This window comes from Gobius niger, assembly GCF_951799975.1.
Source record: "Gobius niger genome assembly, chromosome: 4".
Lineage (NCBI taxonomy): Eukaryota > Metazoa > Chordata > Actinopteri > Gobiiformes > Gobiidae > Gobius > Gobius niger.
Genome location: NC_136855.1, coordinates 21,516,987 through 21,539,553, shown reverse-complemented (window position 1 = coordinate 21,539,553; position 22,567 = coordinate 21,516,987). Strand labels below are relative to the sequence as shown.

The window sequence follows — 22,567 nt, the reverse complement described above, 5'->3', positions numbered from 1 at the left end:
CAACAAACAATCATTTCAAAAACAGAGCCAGAGAACATGCAGACTCCACACAAAAAGACCCCACCAGGTCTAGGAATCAGAGCCAAGACCTGCTTGCTATGAGGCAAGGCAATGTACAGTATTATCAAGTATAAAGTATTTAGTGTTATCAAAAAGCCTGAATAAACGGAAAAATGAAGGCGCGCAGTGGCACCGAGGTGAGCTCTTGCCTCCAGCTCCATCTCTCACACGCAGACAAACGGGAGACTAAATTCTCTAGTAAAAGAGGAGTCTTAGTACACCGCACAGGAGGCAACTGTTCAGAGTGTACACCTAAAGTAACAGAAATATGATCCAGTCACCTGCCACCACCAGCAAAAACAGTTTGACAAAATAAGCACATTTATCGTCGCTAAAGGTTGGGAAACTGCTATGATAGAATTTTTTGAAAAACATCTAATTGCATTGTTTTTCTGCAAATGCAATTAGATTAGTTATGTCTGTATCAAGATTCAGATCACAGAGCATTACCTACTTGATAAATGTGATTTTTTTTTTTGGCCTGACTGGCACAAATATGCCCTGCAGCAATAACTCATGTCCCTAAATCTAACAGAAGGGAGTTTAGAAGATGGTTTACATGACATACCAACCTGAATACTACAGTGCCCCCCACTGGTTACATGGGACACATGCAGACCACATGAAGGGGACTGTATTCCATACTAGCACTGTGTAATTATATATGTTAGGTAATAAAAAACACCAGGGGAGACAGTGAGGCCAAGATTGTGAGGCTTTACATTTGTGTGAACCTGTGAGAATGATCCTTGTACCTTTTACTGCCTCTTATTGCCTCTCATAAAAGCTAGATCTCTTGAATTTCTTGGTCATTGCTGATCTTTGATTAGTCCCACGTATCACAGCTCAATCACAGTCTCCTAGACTGAGGCTACATTATTCTGGGCGGCGTATGCTGGGCACACAACGCAGTTTCCAGGAAATATTATAAATCTGCACTTCCTGATCGACGTAGGTTTCATAAACTATAATCAGTGAGCACAGGGGCTGTGAGTGTCAGTTCTCTGCATGAAGATAAGAGCACACAGCCGGGCAGATGTGGATTATGTAGCAACACAATGGTTCTTTCTGAAACATAACGACCAATTGCTGGAGATAAAACCTTGGAAAAGTAGAAAATACAGGTATGTTTATTTGTTAACTTTTCAATGATTTTTGTTGTTGTTTCCAGGTATTTTTATCTGTTAACTTTTCAATGTTTTTGTTGTTGTTTCCAGGTATTATGTAAGGGATAATGTATAGAACGCTGGTCATTATCGGGAAAATAAGCACCGACAGGGCGAACCAGACCCCGACGCGAAGCGGAGGGGTCTTGTTTCGCCCTGAAGGTGCTTATTTTCCCGATTAGGCCATTGGCAGCGGTCATTATTTTTTTCAGAGGTCCTTTATCAGAAAATAATGACCGGTAGAACGTTGCGAAATCCCATTCAAATCAACGGAGCGTTCTACTTGCGTTGTGAAGAGCCGTATAATAAGTATTAATAAGGTATTAATAAGCATTATTATACGGCTCTTCACAACGTAAGTAGAACGTATCATTACCAGCATTCTATACATTATCCCTTACTTAACTTTTCTGTTTTTGTTGTTGTTTCCAGGTATTTTTATCTGTTAACTTTTCTGTTTTTGTTGTTGTTTCCAGGTATTATAATTTGTTAACTCTATGTTTTTTGTTTGTTCTTATGCTTGTTTTCTGTTGCAGTGAAGGCAAAGGTGTGACATACGCTTAAAACAATGGCAGATTTGAAAAATAGAGGAAGGAACCGCGAAGAAAGGCACAAGTAAGAGCTTTTATGTCTTTGATGAAACATTAAGCATTTCAATATGATACATGCCAGTTTGTGCATGCACTGAATACAATGTGGGAATATAATATGATATAACTTTCAGGAGACATTAGAGACAGTAATTCATTTTTACTATTTTAACTTTATGTTGGTGTAAGTGTGGTATGTTATAAATCATCCTCCTGGATAAAACACTTTTGGTTGGCATGGAAACATTGTTAGTTGTTTCCTTATTACCGGTAATTCCATCTCTTTGTCACAGTGAAGAGTTTCTTTGTAACCTGGATGACTATTGATATTTTTATCAAATCAATATCCAAGCAATGAAGCAGAGAATATGGAACTTCTAGGTTTCAATTTGATGCAATTTACAGTTTAAGGAGTTAATTTCCCCTGTGCACTGTTCCTTATTGCTCAGTAATAACGTCCGTTCGACAACAATGGGAGCGCTTCTTTCTTTCACATATTCACCACAGTCATAATAACCATAACCCATCAATGTATAACAGCAATTGAATTTGAGTAAAAAAAAAGAAAAGAAAAAAAAGGTATGGCTAAGGATTTGATGAACAGCTGATTGTACATACATAGTCAAAGTCTTTGCAAAGAAGGAAAGAAAATCCAGGAGGAACGGTTTCTAGCATAGACCACTGCATCCGAATATCTAAGCAGCAACAACAGATCTTTAGTTGTATGGCTAAGCTAGCATTTTTGACTCATATCTCAAAACATTATGAATACACACTGAAATCATGTAGTGTTGTATTGTAGTAGTAGTAATAATCATCAATTAACTTTTCCCCATAGCTCTGTGATATTCAAACACTATTAATAAAAATGATCTATTCATCAAAATGCTTTAGTCCAGTTTAGTTTCCAGATAATAATAAAACCTATCATCGAGGAAGGATTCACCAGGACAGTAGGGCATATTTTATTGATTGTTGCTATGGTTATATATCAAAGATCACTATGTGTTATCAATTCGCAGCGGTCCACACCCTGATAGCTGAACACTGTGACATGACATTATAATGCGCTTAGGTGACTTAATTCTAAAGTGCCTATAGTTTCACATTGAGGTAGAAGACGAGCCACGTCTATCGAGTAGAATTTGCCCCCAATTAAAACGTCTTTGTTTGACTTGGTTTACGCATAATATCTTCCTGATTACAGGGCCTATACACAAACTAGAACAAAGTTCAGCAAGCTCTCTGTCACAAACAAACTCAAGTCATTTTCACTTAAGTATTGAAAAGTGGTGAAATAATTAAATTATAATTAATTAAAAATAGAAAAATAGAAGATCCAATTCCCAACAAAAAATATCATGTTCAAAATGTGTGGCTTTTTATACAACACACACTTAGGGCTGTCACGACAATTACTATATGGACTTATCGTTCAATAAATGCCATAAACCATACATTTTTCGGCTCGATATTTATTTATTAATTCCCACCATTTTTTCTTTGTAAAACTTTGATTTCTAACTAAAGCAAATTGAGTTTCATTATATTTCATGTTTATTGCATCTTGTGTGGCATTTTGGGATATGATTATGAACTTTTAGAACAAAGGTTTACTGTCATTTTTATGCCTGAGAGTTGACAGTGTCTGGTATCATTAGTCAATAATATTGTTTATCGCGATACTTTCCTACCTCAATGTATCGAACTTCAAATTTGTTATTGTGACAGGCTTACACACACTGCATTCCAATGCTTCTTTATAATTCACAAACTATGAAGATGCAATTAAAGCGATTTTAAAATGATGTATGGCAAAGTTCTGAATCCCATCAGCCTCATGAATTTAAACATTGTTTTGTTTATTTTTTACCTTCTTTTTACCATATCACTGGAGACTTAGAGGTATAGAGTAGGGCCCGACCAAAATTGATTTTTTGGCGTCCGATACCGTTATGAAGGGGGTTGAAATGGCCGATAGCCAAAATATAGACTGATATTTTAAGTTCTGTAATCTAATTTGATGTTTTATTTATTTATGTATTTTATCTCTCAAATGGCCTATAGTTAAAATGTATTATTATAGTTTCAACAATAGAAATATATCAAATAGAGGTCGACCGATACAGGTTTTTCTATTGCCGATTTTTGGGGATTATGATCGGTCGATGCCGAAATGCACCGCTGATGTTTTTGGTTAAATTTTTTAAAATGTATGGGCATAGGGCTGATTTATTCAGGTCATTGAGGTACTTCAGGGGGAGCTTGTTTGAAAGTCTCTATCTCTTTCCGAAATAATATCCAAAAGTCAACAACATAAAACGTAGAAAATGGGTGTACAAATGTTTCACCGTGATGTTGCGCAACTTTTGACTGGTTTTGACTTGACTGGAAGAAATAGCAACTAAACCTAAAAACTGAAGGACTGGTCTGCTGTGCAAACCCTGGTGAAAAATGAGATTTTTCGAATAAATTATTATTATGCTAATGAATCATTTCATTAAAAATTATGTTTTTCTTCGTTTCAGAGGAACATGGGATCCATTCCTGTTGAACCCCGCTGGGTCAGAGAAGGAGGAGAAGAGGACTTGTTTCCGACTGGCTCAGCATCTAGTGACAGTTATCGTTGGCTTGGCTGTTTTGACAAGTGCGGTTGTCGCCAAGGTACAGCCATTTCTCAACAGTATAGATTTTTAAACCTATAAGACTGCAATACACACTTGTTTAGACTATGTCAAAAATTAAAGTGACCTCTTCAAATGCTGAATTCTTGCTGTTTTTACCATGTTCATGCAACTGTTAATAAGTCACTCCACTCTGTTCTATTAACAGAGGATTGTGTCTCATGTAAAATCAATAAGCACATCACAAGAAGATAATGTAGAGGGAAATAGCTATAAAAACAGACTTCCTTATATGTTTCTATTTTCAGATCTGCAACTTACAGTTAACTGTTATCAGAATATTTCTATTAGTGACTATGAATTCTATCATTTGTTCTGCCAGGGCTCGTTGCTGGTGCTGTCCACTCTGTCCAGTCCCCGTTCAATGCGCACCGATAAGGAACGGCAGTTCTACATGCTCATGTTAGTCTTCTGCCTGGTCTGTCCCAACTTTCTGGTCTTCCTCAAGTCTCTATGGAAATGTGCTTTCAAGAGCTTCGTCAAACCAAACTTCAAGACCATGGCCTTTGTGAGTTTCTTATTTGTTGTTGTGTTTATATTAGTTGCAATTTTTAAATTCTCATCTACACATCCTGTTTAACATATCATGAAACGCAGTGGCTTACATATTTGCTTATGGGCATCTGATCATTGATATTTTACCATTTAAATAAAAAAAAATGATATAAATAAACTCAATTATTTTAGGGATCTCGTATGTTGATCCCTGCATCTAAAAAAACACAGTTTTCAGATGCAGCATGCATACAAGTCAGTATTGCATGAGGGAACAATATAGCCTGGTTTATTTCAGGATTTTTGACATAGGGTCTCATTATCCAGAGTGTTGCTGATTTCTGGAGATATTTTTTTTTGTAATTCATACAGTTCTTATATTTGAAGAGTTCCGTGGTGCTAGGCTAGTGCAAGGCTAACGCGTTTCTATGGTATCAGCTAGCCTGCATTAAAAAACAGTCTTACGCACTCCACAGTGCACCTGAGGCAAATCACTTATAACACCAGACTAACCATATAAATGTCTGTGTCTCCCTTTTAATTATAAATGTGGTATGAACTTGCTTTTGCCTCATCAGATCTGTGCCATTGAGAGCCTGGTGTCTCTGGGAACCGCCATTTTGGTGCTGATTGTGATGCCTCAGTTTGACATATTGACCAATCTTTTCATCAGCGGTGGAGTGTGCATTTTGTCTGCAATTCTGCAGATTGTATTCAGGCTTCAGAGTGAACCATGGAAGATTGTATTTCCACTTTGCTCCCTTGTTTTCACAGTAGCAGGTATTTCCTATTTTGTATTCAGTTAGTCAATCTCATCTTATGCTACAATTATCCATTCACTTGAAGACTCATCATGTTATGCCTTCTCTCTCTGAATGAGTTGAATTATGATTTTCATTGACTAAGTGTGTGTTTATATGTTATCCCCTATGACAACCCCACAGGTTACTTTCTCTTAGGCCTGGACTACTATGCCCGAGTGACATCTTATGTGGACAGACAGGGTGGAGACTGCTACGCTTACATTGGCATAGGCATCTTCTCGTCACTGCTCATCTCAGTCTGCTGGTGGGAAAATCCACTGCAAGCTGCTAACCGCATGAAGGTACAAATAGATGGGGTTAAGCTCAATATTCTATCTAATTTATATGAGGAAAACTAACAGTACTGCATTACTTGTTAAAAAAAATATCTACTGTTTTTGTAGGCGACGCTGCATGAGCTGGACGGCTTTCGGGACTTTGTGTTTTGTGTCAGCAGTGTTCTCAGGATAATTGTCATTGGTAAAGATCTATAATTATGCATCATTAAGGCAGTGATTCTCCACCAGGCGTATTATTTGGAATAATTTGAGGGGGGATAAAGATTAATCTGAAACATTTTGCTAAATCTTTCTTTGTAGTAAAATGTTGGGTTATTTGGCTAGAAGTGAGTACCGAGTTCTCAGACCATACAACATGTGAACCTTTTGAATAATTTATGTGACCGAATGTTATAAGGTCTCTTTTTTGTTTTAGGGGGTGTGTACCTGTTGTACCATTACTTCTGCGAAAAGTCAATCATTTGGACAAACTATGAATTAAAAGCTGAGGAGTGGGAACTGCTGCAGATTGGACTCGGACTGTTCTTCTTACAGGTAAATGAGCCAGATCTTCTCTCAAAAAGGAACTCAATTGTTAACAATTTATAATCTGACTTTTACCTTAGGCGTTTTGTGCAGCTGCGTGCCACTGGTTTGGTGTAGTAGCCTGTAAAATCCATGCGGTCAGAATGAGTTTTGCCCTGCCATTGTGCTGCACCGGGCCCGCCACGCTTCTGCTGGGACTTGTACTGTTCATAATGGCGTCCAACTCACCGACTGGGATTGATGGAGAAAGCATCCGAAGTGAGTTTTTGCCGTAATGTAGTCGTGTATTTTACAGTGCTTTACTTTGAAATGTAAGAGTATTATGAGCATTAATCTATTATAGAAAACGCTATCTCAATGGCCGCCGCCTGGGCGCCGCCATGTTTATTTCCCATACCGCCTTTGAAGCTAAGCAGGGAAGTGCCTGGTTAGAACTGGGATGGGAGACCGTTCCTCCGAAGCTAAGCAGGGACGGGCCTGGTTAGGACTGGGATGGGAGACCGTTTGGGAACACCAGGAAGCCTGGCGACAGTACTGACTGTGTGCGTGGACATCCGCGGCCGGCCCCCACGTGACGGTCCCACCGGCCGCGGGCATTGGCCACGGGTCCATATGGACCGCGGTGCTGCTGTCCGAGGACAACCCGCTGTCACACAAACGCGACTGCACGAGATCTGACTGCCGTGCGTGTGCGCGCATCCAAACAGGGCGATGTGTGCGTGTGTGTGTGCGTGTGTGCCCAAAACCTGCTCAAACACGAGCCTCTAATCAAACGCGCTGCTCCGACTGATTTATCCCCCGTGTGAGTCAAAGCGAAAATGAAACTACAACTTAACGAGTGCATGGCCTGCACTGCGTACTTTTTTTTCCTTTTTTTTTTTAACTTTGCTGCTGTACCATTTGTTTTCTATTTTGCTTTCACGTATTGTGAGCCCAGAGGTACATTTGATTCTAAAGCAGCTTTGAACGCATTGCCCATTTCATTGTAAGGTTATAAATACTGTCTAATAACGATCATTAGGCTATTTCAGTTCAAGACCTACTCATTCTTTTTTTTTTTTTGTACACTACCGTGATGCACCAAACCACGGGTCCTGCACCGTGAACCGAACCGATAGAGCTGAACCCCTAATATTTATCCATAATTATTCCGCTGTCTCTTGAATCCTGTTCCCCGAGTTTAGCGAAAATATTGTCGTACTTTATAAGAGAGGAGCACGGGTGCATCAAACACTCCAATTGCAGTTTGTTTGAAATTTTTTTGAGCCTTCATTCTTTTACTCATTTGTAGTGGCCATAGTTTTTGGAATGGGTTGGGAACCACTGGTCTACAGCTGAACTGTGTGACGGGTTGGACATTTCTTTGTAGTCACTCACAATCTCTGAATATCAAATGTGGAGACTAGCGAGGTCCGGCCAAAGGCCGGGTCTCAGCTAGTATTAAAAGTAAACTGTAAACTGATCTGTGAAATTGTAAATTTTTATTAATTTCAGCTTTATCACCAAGCTCTTCACAATTCCCACCCACTATATTATATATATAATAAGCAGAGGCGGGTAGTACTCTTGAAAAAGTAGTACAAAAAATTGTGCTACGTAGAGTAGTTTTATCATATTGTACTTTTTACTTCTACTTGAGTAAAATTATAGTGAAGTATCTGTACTCTTACTTGAGTAAAGATAATTGTTACTTTTTCAACATGATTTTATGTTTTGTATTTTTGCTCAAACAGCTACTCAGTACTCAAGTAACATTTTCTCCAAGTAGTTTTTTACTTTTACTTGACTAATTGTTTGGGTCACTACTTTTTACTTGAGTGAAATTATAGCAGTAAGTAACATTACTCTTACTTGAGTAAATATTTTGGCTACTCTACCCACCTCTGATAGTTAGCTCCAATGGTTTGAGAGAAACTAAATTTAAATTCTCACTCACCAACACTCAAATTTACAACAAAGCTGTCTTTGATTTGTTGTTTTACAGAGTTTTGTGGAAGTCTTGCAAGCCTCAACGGCAAAAACACAACTTCAGTAGTTATGTTAGAGATCTCCAGGAGCATATGCCACACGTCACTCAACAGGTAAACTTGTATTTGTACCATAAGTCCTTGAAAATGAGCAGTACACATTATTACCCAACCAGACGATTCTCAGTGCTGTATTTACTGTTTTCCCAACTACAGTTATTATGAGCAGTGGCCGTTTGCTATGCTGGCTATAGAGGGGATGTGCATGTGGCTGGGATTTGTCACCTGCACCCATTATGTGTGGAAGACAAAGGTATAGTATTGCAATTTGATTCGCAATGTTTGTTTTAAAACCTAAATTCAGTCCATGATTGTGCACATAAGAAACATATCCTGGGGCATTGACACACTACAAGATTCGGAGGTTTTACACATAGCAAGACACTGGATATATTGTTGCTTACAAAATGCTGCCTATATAACTGTATGCAAGCCTGCAAAAACACAAGTTGTCATTGTGCCAGAAATTTCAGTGCCAAAATAATTTAAATGCCTGAATGACAATATGAGAAGCTAAAGTCTTGTCAACTAAAATCAGGTCCAGCGCATTGAGAGAACGTCACAGCTCTTTGTGCGTCGGCTGTACGAGTCCTGCTTCATTGACCTGTCTCTGTTACTCAACACAAAGATGAAAGTTGCAAGAGCACATACCCAAGACAGGTAAAATAATACTGAATGCTAAGTATCACATCTATTTGCTGTCCACAAATTCTTTTTAAACTCACTTCTCAACAGTGAAAGTGAGATAGAGAACTGTGTCATCTACCTTTGTGCGACGATGTGGCATGAGACCTACGATGAGATGCTCAAGATTATCACCTCGATGTTCAGGTTAAAACTGCACCAGTCTAGTTCAATGAAAAAAAAAATACTTTAATTTATTTCAGACTTTAATAGTTTTTGATCACCTGTTTCAGGTTGGATCGTTACCGAGGCGATCCAGAGAAGCCGCACAACGACCGCTTTAACTTTGAGAGTCATATCTATGTGGATGACGCCTTTATGATTGAAAAGGAAACAGGAAAAAGAGTGGTCAATACTTACGTCAATGACCTGATTAATGTTGTTATTGAGGTTTACAGGTGAGGTGTTTTTTTTTTTACTGAAACCTCCTGTATCTGACAGGAGAGGTTTGACCCTGGTCTGTTTGCATCTACTCAGAGTGTTTACCCACAAAGAGCCAGACGATGTGTCAATCATCGAGACTCCCTACGGGGGTAGGCTCGTGGTGGTGCTGCCGGAGGGCAACCTGCTCATTGCCCATCTCAAAGACAAGAGTCTCATCCGAAACAAGAAGAGGTGGTCCCAGGTAATGGCTTTGAGAAATGTGCATTTGCTTTATTATGAAATACAGTATGTTTATTAGTGATTTCTTCCAGATTATGTATTTGTATTACCTGTTGGGCTGGAAGGGCTACGTTGCTAAGAACCCACACAAAATAAAAGTAAGGGAGTATTTTGAGTGTTTTTTCCTTTTTTTTTTTGTATTAAAATGCTGACCTTTTGTCCAGTACAAGGCACAAAGTATGAGATCATTGGATAGTGAAACTGGAAACGGGACCTGGTATATTCGGACTCAGAATGACCTTGAGACTCACTGCAGAAAGGGCATTACTGACGAGAACACTTTCATCTTAGCTCTGGACGGAGACACAGATTTCAAACCGAAAGCTGTGATTCTTCTTGTTGACAGGTGAGGCCCTGGTTTGTGCAAATTTATCATAATTAGATTGCTAATAGTTTGAGAAATTTCTCAAAGCAATTCAAATTAACAGGTTACGCATGTATGAAACTGTGGGTGCAGCATGTGGAAGGATTCATCCAACTGGAATGGGTGAGTACCATTCAGTTCATGTAATTTTGAGCTCTTCTAGAAGTTACACTGTGACAATGCTGATACTCCTCCTCAGGTCCAATGGTGTGGTACCAGAAGTTTGAGTATGCCGTGGGTCACTGGTTACAGAAAACGTCGGAGCACGTGTTTGGCTCAGTGCTGTGCAGCCCCGGCTGCTTCAGTCTGTTTCGGGGCTCAGCTCTAATGGACGACAATGTAGTGAAGAGGTACACCACCAAGTCCACACGAGCTTCAGAGTATGTGCAGTTTGACCAAGGTGCGTGAAATTTATGATTGTAACAGTAGAGAGATTGTTGATTTAGATTTTGATCTTTTTATATTCTGCTTTTAGCAAGTGAGGCTAGTTCTGAATAGATGAAACAACACACATGCAACATTCCTGTCCATTTCATTAAAGTCCATACTCATTCAGCACAGCAATTTCTGATAGGTCTGGAACTAATAGCTACTCAACTCCATTCCTCTGCCAGCAGAGGGCAACATACACTCAATAAAGCACTGACATATATGATAAATTACTCAAAGTTATAAAATGGGAAAGATCTAATGTATTTTGAACAGTTTGGGGGAAAAGCATGTTATGGGCCTGTTTATTCTTTGTCTAAAAAATATTTCATTTTCTATCAGGTGAGGATCGCTGGTTGTGCACTTTATTATTGATGCAGGGATGGCGTGTGGAATACAACGCTGCATCAGACGCCTACACAAAATCACCAGAAGAGTTCAAAGAGTTTTATCAGCAAAGAAAAAGATGGGGCCCTTCGACCTTAGCAAACACTCTTGATCTTTTACACAGGTTTGCCATTCCATTGCCATTTTCAAAATGTGATTCTTTTAAAATATTTAAACCGATGATAATGTGTTCACTCACTGTGGCCTTGATTGCAGTGGTGCAGAGACAGTGAAAAGAAACACGTCCATCTCCAGACTCTATATTTTCTACCAGATGTTCACTGTTGGCTCGTCTATTCTCGGACCGGCCTCTGTGACACTGATGATCGCAGGTACAGTCTACTCACGTTACAGGCTACGCACCCGCAGCACTGCCTCCTATCTAAACCTGTATTTTATCACTTATTTTTGATTGGCAGGTGCCTTCCAGTTTGTCTTCAAAATCACTGGCACACTCTCCATCATTATTGCAAGTGTTCCTCCAGTATTTTACATCATCCTATGCTTTTTATTGAAAGCCAACACCCAAATCACTATTGCTGCGATAATGAGCGTCATGTACGCCTTTCTAATGACTGCGTCTTTCTTCTCCATTATCGGTGAGTCCTAGTATACAGTTAATACAAATGAGGTCCTGCTATTTTTAAATTACAATGCTTGTTTGTAGGTGACATGGTTATGCAGGGAACATTCTTGACGCCCACTGGGGTATTTTTAGTATCCATGACCATCATGTATATGGTCACAGCAATTCTCCATCCTGAAGAGTTTGGTAGGACTTACCTTTTTGTTACAGAGGACTATTTTTGCAATTCAGGTAAATTAATCTCAGTTATCTTTCCCACAGGGCTGATTATCTATGGCCTGATGTACTTCATCTGTATTCCCAGTGGATACCTCCTGCTGACTATCTACTCACTGGTCAACATGAACGACGTGTCCTGGGGAACAAGAGAATCCAACAAGTAATGTTCTTGATCAAAGGCATCTTTGGCAAGGAATAATGGGCCTGATTCACGACCGCTCACAACACATTCTGACGCACAAATTTGTTCTTATGGCCTGCTTAGGAAAGTTTTTGGCATTCACAAAATGTGTTCTTAGCTGAAAACGTTCCCCTGTAAGAACAAATCATAAGAACATACAGGAGGACTCTTACGCATAAAGAAATCTCCAGTTGTGGTCACGATTCCAGAATGTAAATACAATTATCATAAATTTCCGATTGCCTTTATTCAGAAATAAGTTGGTAATATCACTTGTAGCCTACTTTTATTAATGGCAAGTAAAGTACCAATGTATTAGTGCTAAAACTTTTGAATGCCAGCGTTCACAAATAATGTCGCATTAAGTACGCTGCATAAACTTTATTTGATAAAGACAAACGTGGGTCTCAATCCCGCAACCTTGTGTTCCCGAGGTGTGCGCTTTACTCGTGGAGCTAAAAAGTCGGATTGTTGACCTGCGGAAAGAGATGGAAAACCCTTTTGCGATGTACAGGTTATATCTATTTAAGCATGAGAGCAAATTCGCCCAAAGCACCGATGGCTGAAGCTTTTGTTGGTTATTAGTTTTGGATTCGTGTTTTGTCATTCATATCCTCCTCTGGGTGCCTTTTGCGTGCTGCACTTTTGTCCTTATAAGGTGAATCATAGGCGGTGACACATGCTAATTAGTCCTCACACACAAGCGCTTCCAAGACAGGATTCACCAAACTCAGCACACACGCGAAGGATTTTCCTACTTGTTGTAAATCTGGCGCAGTTTCCTGACACAGTCTTTGTAGTTTGTTAAGAAGAAGTTTATGAATGAGGCCCATTGTGTCTTCAAAGAACTATACAACTATTTATTGTTAAATAACTCCTTCTCTATGGTGCAGGGGAGGGGTAGAGGTAAAGAAGCTCCATAACGTCCTATGTGACAAGAAGTGCCAGCTGTGCTGCTGGGACATGGCGCTACAGGTGCACAATAGGGACCAAAATCATTTTAGTAAGAATGCTGCAGAAAATTCACCTACATTTGTCCCTCACTTCCTCAGGTGACGCAGGAAACAGAGAATGTAATTTTCCAGAAGATAACGGGACAGCCTGCCCTGCAAGCTGTTCCCCTCCTCGTTACCAACCAGACCACAGCTCAAGAAACGGCCCCAGTGCAGCAGAATGACGTCTCGCCCAAAGGCGCAGAAAAAGAGAAGGAGAAGGATCGATTTGAAAAACACGAGACTAAATATAATCATGTGGCATCCATTTCCAGGTAGACAAATGTGCTGTTATTCACTTCACCAAAATATTGTGTTAGCATCAATTTATCAATGTCGTTTATTGCACACTAACAGCAGTGACTACAGCAGTGATAAGAAGAGTTTATTGTCCTCTGATGATGACGAGGATGAAGATGATGATGACTCCATGACAGATCAAACAGATAATAGAATAATTCCTGTCAGCGGTAAGAAACCAATAATGGCATGACAAAACCATTCAGAGCTTCAGAAATGATTTTATCAATATGTTGCCAATGCAGACTGGGTATATCCGGTGAAGGATGAGTTCTTAAAGAAGCTGACTAGTGCGAATATGGCCAAAAATCTAAGGGAACAAATAAGGTAAGAATTGTAATGTTAAATTATTGTATTATTCGATCCAACGTTGTTTTCATATACTGCAATAATTAAAACAGTCAACAAGTGTCACAACAGGACAATTTCCAAATACAGTTGAACTATGTGTGGCCTAAAAGGTACTTGCTTTTGCGCATAGGTACGTACTTCCCCCCAGTGAGGATGAGCTGTGCGATGAGCTGGTGTTGATGCTCAATGACACACTCAACACGGAGCTCAGCAGAGTCGGGCCTGAGGACATCCCAACAAACTACCAAATAGAGCAACTGGGGGAAGCCCTCAACAGACACGTAACAGTCACACATGGACATGAGCTGCAGACGATTTCATCCAAGAAACATGACCAATGTCTTTCCCCTGCCAGGCTCGCCAAATCCTTAAGAACAACCATAAGAGGAAACTTGAGCTTTCCGTCAAGCGTGCTATTGAGAAAACCCTCACCGCCCCACAAGTGAAACAACTCGATGAGGTAAGGAAGGACAAACAAGGAACAGTGTATCAAAAGCATGACACAAAGCTGAATAATTTCCTCCCCTCTATTCGAACCCCCACAATACAAATAACATGATCACTGCAAGTAAGAAATACAAAGGCAGCTGAATAGCACCTTTTCCCTATTTAAATATAATATCTGCTTTGCAACGATATGAGAAAAAATTCATTTAAAAAGATCTTTTGGCCTAAATCACAATCCGATATAATAAGTAATTGTGTTAGTAGTATGTTGACCTTAAAATGTGTAAAAAGTCACATGTCCAAAGTTTATCAACTAAATGCCATTTGACATTTATTTCCATGTTAATATTGAAAAGTGTATTAACAAAAAATGTAACAAAGTGCTGTGTAACTGTTACTGGAAAAAAAGAGTGTATGATAGAAATGCCTCCAAGCACAAGTATTGAAAGTATTGCGATACTTGGTATTTTCAGTGCAAGTTTTGCAATCCGATCCGATATTTTGTCCCAGCCCTATTAATTAGCATGTCGGCAAGCCATCTGCATGTTCACCAAAACAGCAGATCATCACAGGGATTACATCAAAAATATTTTTTTTATCATCATATATAGTATTTCTATGCTGCATTGAAAGCAGTTTCTATTTCAAAAGTGCTCACCTTAACCCTATAAACAAACTGTACCTTGACCTTGACCTGAAATCTACTATTATAAAACTATAATAAGAGTCATAATAGACCGGGAAATATGGTCTGGAATATCCAGACTGGGTGGTTTTGATTTATGTACGGCTGAGAAAGCAAACCTAAGTCTAATGTGCTTGATAAATTAGCAGTTAGATGTGCAGGTGCTGCAGATTGTTGTCGTGTTCTTGGGAGAGACATTTCACCCACCGCCTGTAACGTAATGTAGTGATTGTGTTAGTGGTCCGATGGCGAAGACTGGCAGCCTTGTTTGTATCAGTCTACCGCAGGGCAGCTGTGGCAACAATAGCAGCTTATCACCACCGAGAGTGGGAAGAATGAATAATGACTACAGTGTGGCGCTTTCAGAAACTTGTGACACAGGGTTGAAAGGCACAATACAAGTGTAAGCGATTATTATTATTAGCATTCTTGTTACAAATGAAATGTTTACAAGAATGGACAAGTTGGCTGGATGTATAAATATGCAAATGTTTGTTTATTTCTTATTATGTTGTAAATTGAATGGTACCTGGTGGCAAGAATTTAGCTACTCCAAAAGGTAAATTAAAAAAAGGCTACAAAACTACATGTGGTCTTTGCGCAAAGCTCCTCGATGGTGAACAAAATGAGAAAGGTTAAAAGGTTATAGAAGCATAGAACGGTCCGTGAACTTTCCCTGTTTTCCCTGTATCAGACAAGTACTTCATAATCGAGTATGCAAAAAAGGAAAATACAATAATTAAGCTTTTATTGATTACTTTGAAACCTTTTCTGTGTCAGCTCAAATACCCGGAAGTGAAACTTGCTCGGTGATTCACCTTCAATGCAATATATGTCAAAACGCATCCGCGATTGTTCTTCAGAGACTCAGCTCTACTATAAAGTTTTATTAGCCCAATTCTCCTAATCAAGACAGTTTCACTTCCGGGTATTCGAGTTGACGCAGAAAATGATTCAACGTCATCAATAAAGTTTGATTGATTTTGCATATTGCTTTTAAAATAAAAAATACAATGAACGCAAAAGTACACAGACCTAAAACGCTACAGTGCAAAAGGGTCAGAATGGAACTAACGGCACAGTATCTCTTAGAAGCTGAGTTTCTTCTGTTTCTTCTATATTATAGGACGAAAATGATTTCTGGATTAAGTTAATAGACCGCTATCTAAAACCAATAAATGACAGCAAGGAACATAAAGAGCAAGTCAGCAAGGAGCTCAAATCACTGCGCAACAAGGTGAGCTATCTATCGGTACCTATGAGTACCTTAAATGAATTCCATTAATAATATAATTTCGTTCACAGGCAGTTTTCCTCTATTTCATGATCAACCTTCTGTGGGTAGTGGCAACCTTCTTCCTACAAGCTATTGGAAATGACGTCATCAGCATCAAAATCCCCAAATATTTTCCAAATGGCAGTCTATCAGATGAGCCTCTCTTGGTGGGGCTTGCACAAACCACAATTTAACAGAGAGCCTATACCCTTGTATGTGAGATCTGCTTTGTAAAGTGTCCCTTTACTTACCTTGTTTCAGGTTGAGCCTCTGAGTTTGATGTTCCTTCTGTCGTTTGCCATTCTTCTCCTGATCCAGTTCATTGCGATGTTATATCACCGGTACACGCACGCACAAATACTGAAGTCTGAAAATGACATTGATTGGTCTCATTGCATCGTGTTATCTGTTTACAGGGTCTACACGCTGATTCACATTGTGTCTTATCGCAGCAAAGAGAAGGACTACCAAGAAGTGGATGTAAGCATGACAAATATACTAAAAAAAACCTTTTGCATGGATATACCACCACCCCTTTAAACTCAACAGTCTAGGCTGGGGCCCTTTGACTTCTTTAGCAAATAATGTCAACATTTTCAAGTCGTTAATTGTGTGCACCTTAGACATAATACCTTGCAACATAAGGTTATAGGTGCACAATGGGGGGAAAAACGGTATGGACTCAAATCAAAAGTAAGAAAAACAAGTAGCAAGCAAGAACGAGAGTTACATATGTTACTAAGGTTCTATGAATTCCGGATGACCGCCAGGGGGCGGTGCTTTAGCACCTGGATATCTACGTGTGCGCAGCACAGAGGTCGAGAATATATACCAACAAAGTCACGCCATTGGACGTGACCTGGGTGATGTCAATGTTTATAAACCCAACGTAACCAGCGCTCGTTTCTTTTCGGAGTACTCGCAAGGACTCTGAGGGACGAGAAACTCTGGCGGTCATCCGAAATCCATAGAACCTTAGTTACATACGTAACTCTTGTTCTATTTCATTCCTCCTGACCGCCAGAGGGCGGTGCTTTAGCACCTGGATGACTAATACCAACAAAGTCACGAAGAGTCTACACTTACCGAGCATCAGTTGCAGACAGACGAAGCAGACAGCACCACTGAGGCCACCACATGGGGAGCAGCCACATTCACTCTGTAGAAGCGGGCGAAGGTACAGGATGAAGCCCATGTAGCCGCAGCACAAATGTCACTCAGTGGAACGCCTCTCAGTGCAGCCCTGGAGGCGGACATCCCCCTGGTGGAATGGCACTTGACTTTAGGAAGCCGAAGACCCCTGGACATGTATGCCTGTTAAACGGCATCAACGACCCAATGTGAGAGTCGCTGTTGCGAAACAGCACAACCTTTCCTATGACCACCATAGCAAACAAAAAGGGCATCTGTTTTACGATTCCCAGCTGTCACATTGATGTACCGCTTCAGCATTCGAACAGGACACAAAGGACTTGGGCATATCTGATCCAGATTGCGGGGCAAACACAGCCAGGGACACAGGCTGGTTCATATGAAAGGCCGAGAGTCTTTTAGGCAAAAAGGATGGATTGGGCCACAAGGTGACCCCAAATCCATCAGAATTCAGTTCTCAGCGACTGACAGGGCGTGAAGCTCATCCACTCGCTTTCCAGAAGAAATTGTAAGGAGAAAAGCTGTTTTGACTGACACCCACTTGAGACCAGCACTTTTCCATTGGTTGCGAGGCGCCACCGGCACATGGAAATAGGCGTCCTTAAGGTCGACACATGTGAACCAATCCCCTCGTGTGATAGCTTGAAGGACGTCCACTGTGCGAAGCATGTGAAACCGTAGCATCTTGACATAACGATTCAAGTGTCTGAGATCGAGGATCGGGCGAAAACCGCCATCCTTCTTTGGAACAAGAAAGTAATTGAATAAAACCCTCCAAACTGGTCTGAACTGTGAATTAACTATTGCTCCTTTCCCGAGAAGCTCCAATATCTCCTGCCTTAGGGCTGCAGACCTCACTCGGTCGGGCACAACTGTCATTCTTATTCCACTGAACTTTGGGGGACGGCGCTTGAACTGAATACTGTAACCTTTGGATAGGGTGGAAATCACCCTGGGTCTGAAACTATGGCCTCCCAGCACCTGAGATGAGCTGGAGAAAAACGGCTGGGGGCCAGATGCTGGGAGACAGACCCGACCGCCTCTGCCACGGCCGCCTGAGGGCCTTGAGGGGCGACTATTGGGAGCTTGTCGAAACCGGTCATTTCTGCCAAGCTCCCTGGACGTATAAGCAAAAGTCTGGAGTGAGGCGTCACTCAGGCTCTGAGTAGCATCATCAACCTCTGCCTCCTTAAGGGACTGAGAGAGGGCAAGAGCCAGGTGGGAGAACGAGTTGCCCATACGAGCAATACGAGCCACTATGTCATAGCTCTTGGTAAGGAACTCATCAGTGACCCTGCACTGAGGTCGCGAACAGCGGGCATCCGGACGAGCAGCGTCAGCCGGGGCAACCACCAGGCTTGCAATAACACTGTCAACAGAGGGCATACGGTTCAAACCATACTGGGCTGCATCTTGCATAGAGCCAAGTGCTCGGCAGTCCTGTGACAAATGGGTGGATGACCTGGGGTCCGCCCAACATCGCTGAAGTTCCTCAATGTATGGCTGTGAGGCTGGCACATTGAACGCCATTTTCTGAGTGACCTTAAAAAAGGCACTTGGAGAAGTAGTTTCTGCAGGTGGGTTATCAATTCCCACCCGGGATAAAGCCAGTTGAACAGCCTGTTTAACAAAGGATAATCCAGGTCCAGACTCCTGTAGGGACTCTGGTTCAGAATACTGAGAGCCCGGCCCCTACAGAGGGGCTTGAGGATCGCTCTCTACCCTCCTGGTCCGCCGTGTAACATGCATCTTCGCCCCTGAACAAGGAATCAGTAGCAGCAATAGATATAGTGTCGTCTTCCTGTGCACCAGTATCAGATGAGTTGGTCTGGTCAGCGTGACCATCAGAGACAGTGGGAGGAGGAGTCACTGAGTCATTGGGTTGTAGACTCAGAAGTAAGGACTTAATCTGAGCAAACTCCGAAGCCAAAGTATCAACCTTTAGCGGACAATACATCGTCATGGCGCCCCTTCTTGGCCGAGGGGGCTTCACCATCTGCGGGCTTACGGCGCTTCGGTTCCCTCCTGGGACCGGAGGCCAAGGTCCCCTGATGCATCATGCTCTCCACCGTCGTCAGTCTAGCAGACCTCTCCGCCAGCGGCATACAGACAGTTAATGCAGGCATCTTCGGTGAGGGCGTCCCTCAAATGTCCAATCCCGAGACACGAGGGGCACATCATATGTCCATCCTCAGAGCTCAGCGGAGCCAAGCAGTTATTACAGCTGTTCACCAACGACATCACGGTCCGCACGGACACTGATGACAATACAAGGCTACGGAGCGGGAGTCACTCACTGCCACAGCAATAACCAAAGGCACGGAGAGAGAATCACTCACAGCCAAATTGTAGAAAATCGGCGACCGGACGCCCCGGCCAATACCAGCTTGTACAATAGCACGGAGCGGGTATCACTCAAGCCAAGGGGCAACACACGGCACGAAGCAAGAGTAGCTCGCGACCACCGCCGAGGAGTAGGGAGCGGGAATCACTCACCAACAGAGTAGAGAAGGCACGGAGGGAGCGGGAACCACTCACAGCCACAACAAATGGCAAAATTGCGGGAGCGCAGAAAAAAATGCATATCGTAAGAGCGGACAACACTCACAAGCACAGCAGGATACTTGCCACTGATAAAACACACTACAGGCTAGGCTAGCCTAGGTAATAACCGCAAACGCCAAAACACTTGCTAGCTGGCCCAGGTCGAACAACAGCCAGTCAGCACAAACTTAGCAGTTAACTAGCACAAGAAAAGTGACTCGGCTAACCACGGACGGGTGGCCGGAAAAAGATGTACTTACGATAAGGAGTTCCAAGAAGGACAAACAGTCAAGCCGTGTCTCGCAGCCTCTGGAGGACGCGGGGAATGGCACGCAACTCCAACCAGATGGTTAGCGAGGCTACAAGCGAGAGCGGCAATCGTATCCAAAATGTGTATCCAATATCCAACCTTTGCACGAAGCGAGAACGTAGATAAGAAATGAGCGCTGGGTAGGTTGGGTTTATAAACACTGACGTCACCCAGGTCACGTCCAATGGCGTGACTTTGTTGTTGTTGTCTCGACCTCCGTAGATATCCAGGTGCTAAAGCACCGCCCTCTGGCGGTCAGGAGGAATGAAATAGAACTCCTTTCACTCACTTGTTGAGGCGCTCCTATGGCCGCTGCACGCCACCCACGTGTCCACCACATGGTTGACTCCACATGCGACAGGAAGCAAACTTTTCCCGCCACCTAGCATCTATCTCATTTATTTGTGAAGCATGTATTTTCGTTTGCACATTTGTAGCAAAGATCATGACGAAATATCACGTGCGATAATGACTGTAAATCGCTTCAGCTTATACTGGTTTTGTAGCATCTGGATTGCACTTGAATAAGGTGCCATGCCATTGGTCCTACAGCCCAACTCATTGTTCCGAAAATTACCATTGAGCAGAGGTGCCGAAATGTTTCACTCAGTTGTGTTTTGGATTAGAGAGCCATATACAACCATTGGTCCTAACCTAAAAAAAATCAGGGATTGGGCCTTTAAGGTTTTAAAGGTCCTATACCTGATTTTTTTGATTACTAACACTGAAAGAGGAAGCCACTAAAATAACATAGTAGTTGTGGTCCAAACTCATTCGTAACTTTCCTAATATCTTTGTAGCATCCAAACTATCTACAGGGACAACTTGCAGGGTCACTTTTCCGGGTCACGTTCACAAAAATGCTAGAAAAATAGCCTGAAAGTTTATGAAATTGATACAAATGTTTTATAATTTGATGCACGCTGTTTTCCCTTCAAGTATTTGAGTTTGCAATATACTAAAGGAGGATAAAATAATTTGCACTCCATTTCTGGAAGTAATATCAGGTATAGCTCCTTTAACGCTACACTGCGTAGAATTTTACCCAAAAAATAAAATTGAAATACAAGGGTACGTCTCCAGCTCGTTTCCATGGAGATGTCGACTAAAATCAGCAGAATTTGAGATTAGGGTAGGTTAGACAGGTTAGGTTCCCATCCAAAACTATTCTTTGATTTCTCACTGCAGAAATAGCATTGTCTGTCGAGCTGGTCATTAGGAGCATGTTTTGTACTGATGGCAACATTATAGTCCAAAATGTTACGCAGTGTACCTTTAAGGTCATTGGACTTGCCTGAACCTACTTTTGGGAAGGACAATTTCACTTTTGCATATACATTTTCGCAATAATGAGTCGTCAGACTAATGGTCGGACCCCCTTGAGGTGCCTAAACCTTCCAAAATGAATACATCTTTAGTAGCAAAAGGTTATATTTGGTGAGTTATCATTAAAAAGATTTTAAAATTTGTCTTCCCCAATATGAATAAACTTTATTCCTTATTTTGGCAGTTTTAGTCCTCAATACTATGCAGCATGTGTAGGGGTTATGTTGCCTGCAGAAGACGTGATGTTTTGTTTCTCTGTTCAGAATCAGAAAGTCGAGGATGACTACATTGCAAAAAACCCTGGAGCCATGGAAATCATCACCATTGGAGGCGACGATCTGCTAGCATAGATTCACAAGCCAAGATGTTATCTACCTTATACAGAATGTGTGTGATTTTATGCTCAGCTCAGATACAGCAATGGGAACAATAGAAATTTGACACTTGATTCTACACTCGATCATATATTAGTATATTTATTTTAGTGGCTTTTGTTTATTTTTATTTCTATTTAGTGTACTTTGTAAAACTCTATTAAAATGTCATTAAGCCCAACATCGAAGCTGAACTTATTTTGAGGGAAACCAAGAGCACAATTTTTACTTTTAACATCCCAAATCAAATAAATCAATGGGAAATTTAAAACATTAAACATAAACGTTTTTTTTGTGGCTTTAAATTAAACGACACAATAACAGCATCAAATCCTCCACCAAATACGTAGGTATACACATGCTTTAAATATCTTCTTTGTCAAGTGGGAAGAGATGTTCAGTGAATTGTCAAGACTTGAACCCCAAGGACAGAGCGGTGTTCTGCATAAATAGCATCCTCATCCTCAACTAGAATATAAGGAAGATCGTAAACAATTATTTGTCATTGTATCCATCATCAGTGCCTCAAGGCCAGGTTGCTAAAACAATTATGAAGAGACTGCCTAGTAGTGCCTACAAGGTATGATGTTGTAACTTTCCTCTATATTCAACATTACATTGTGTTCAATGTTATTTGGGGCTTCTTTT

General features: G+C 41.2%; 1 protein-coding gene across 1 annotated transcript; it reads left to right on the top strand.

Annotated features, from left to right (window-relative positions):
* Nucleotides 1-1,794: 1,794 nt before the first annotated feature.
* Nucleotides 1,795-21,895, top strand: chs1 (chitin synthase 1; the record flags this gene model as incomplete). Its single annotated transcript, XM_079555474.1, has 34 exons — nucleotides 1,795-1,841; nucleotides 4,345-4,480; nucleotides 4,823-5,008; nucleotides 5,574-5,775; nucleotides 5,940-6,100; nucleotides 6,203-6,278; nucleotides 6,513-6,631; nucleotides 6,703-6,880; nucleotides 8,607-8,703; nucleotides 8,806-8,902; nucleotides 9,188-9,309; nucleotides 9,385-9,480; nucleotides 9,567-9,731; nucleotides 9,811-9,958; nucleotides 10,029-10,094; nucleotides 10,161-10,342; nucleotides 10,425-10,483; nucleotides 10,560-10,760; nucleotides 11,132-11,300; nucleotides 11,393-11,508; nucleotides 11,596-11,775; nucleotides 11,844-11,948; nucleotides 12,024-12,141; nucleotides 13,056-13,137; nucleotides 13,215-13,429; nucleotides 13,512-13,624; nucleotides 13,700-13,781; nucleotides 13,936-14,086; nucleotides 14,161-14,265; nucleotides 16,064-16,174; nucleotides 16,243-16,380; nucleotides 16,475-16,554; nucleotides 16,630-16,693; nucleotides 21,809-21,895. 34 exons carry the CDS (start codon nucleotides 1,795-1,797, stop codon nucleotides 21,893-21,895), a joined length of 4,254 nt encoding a protein of 1,417 aa, XP_079411600.1.
* Nucleotides 21,896-22,567: the final 672 nt, after the last annotated feature.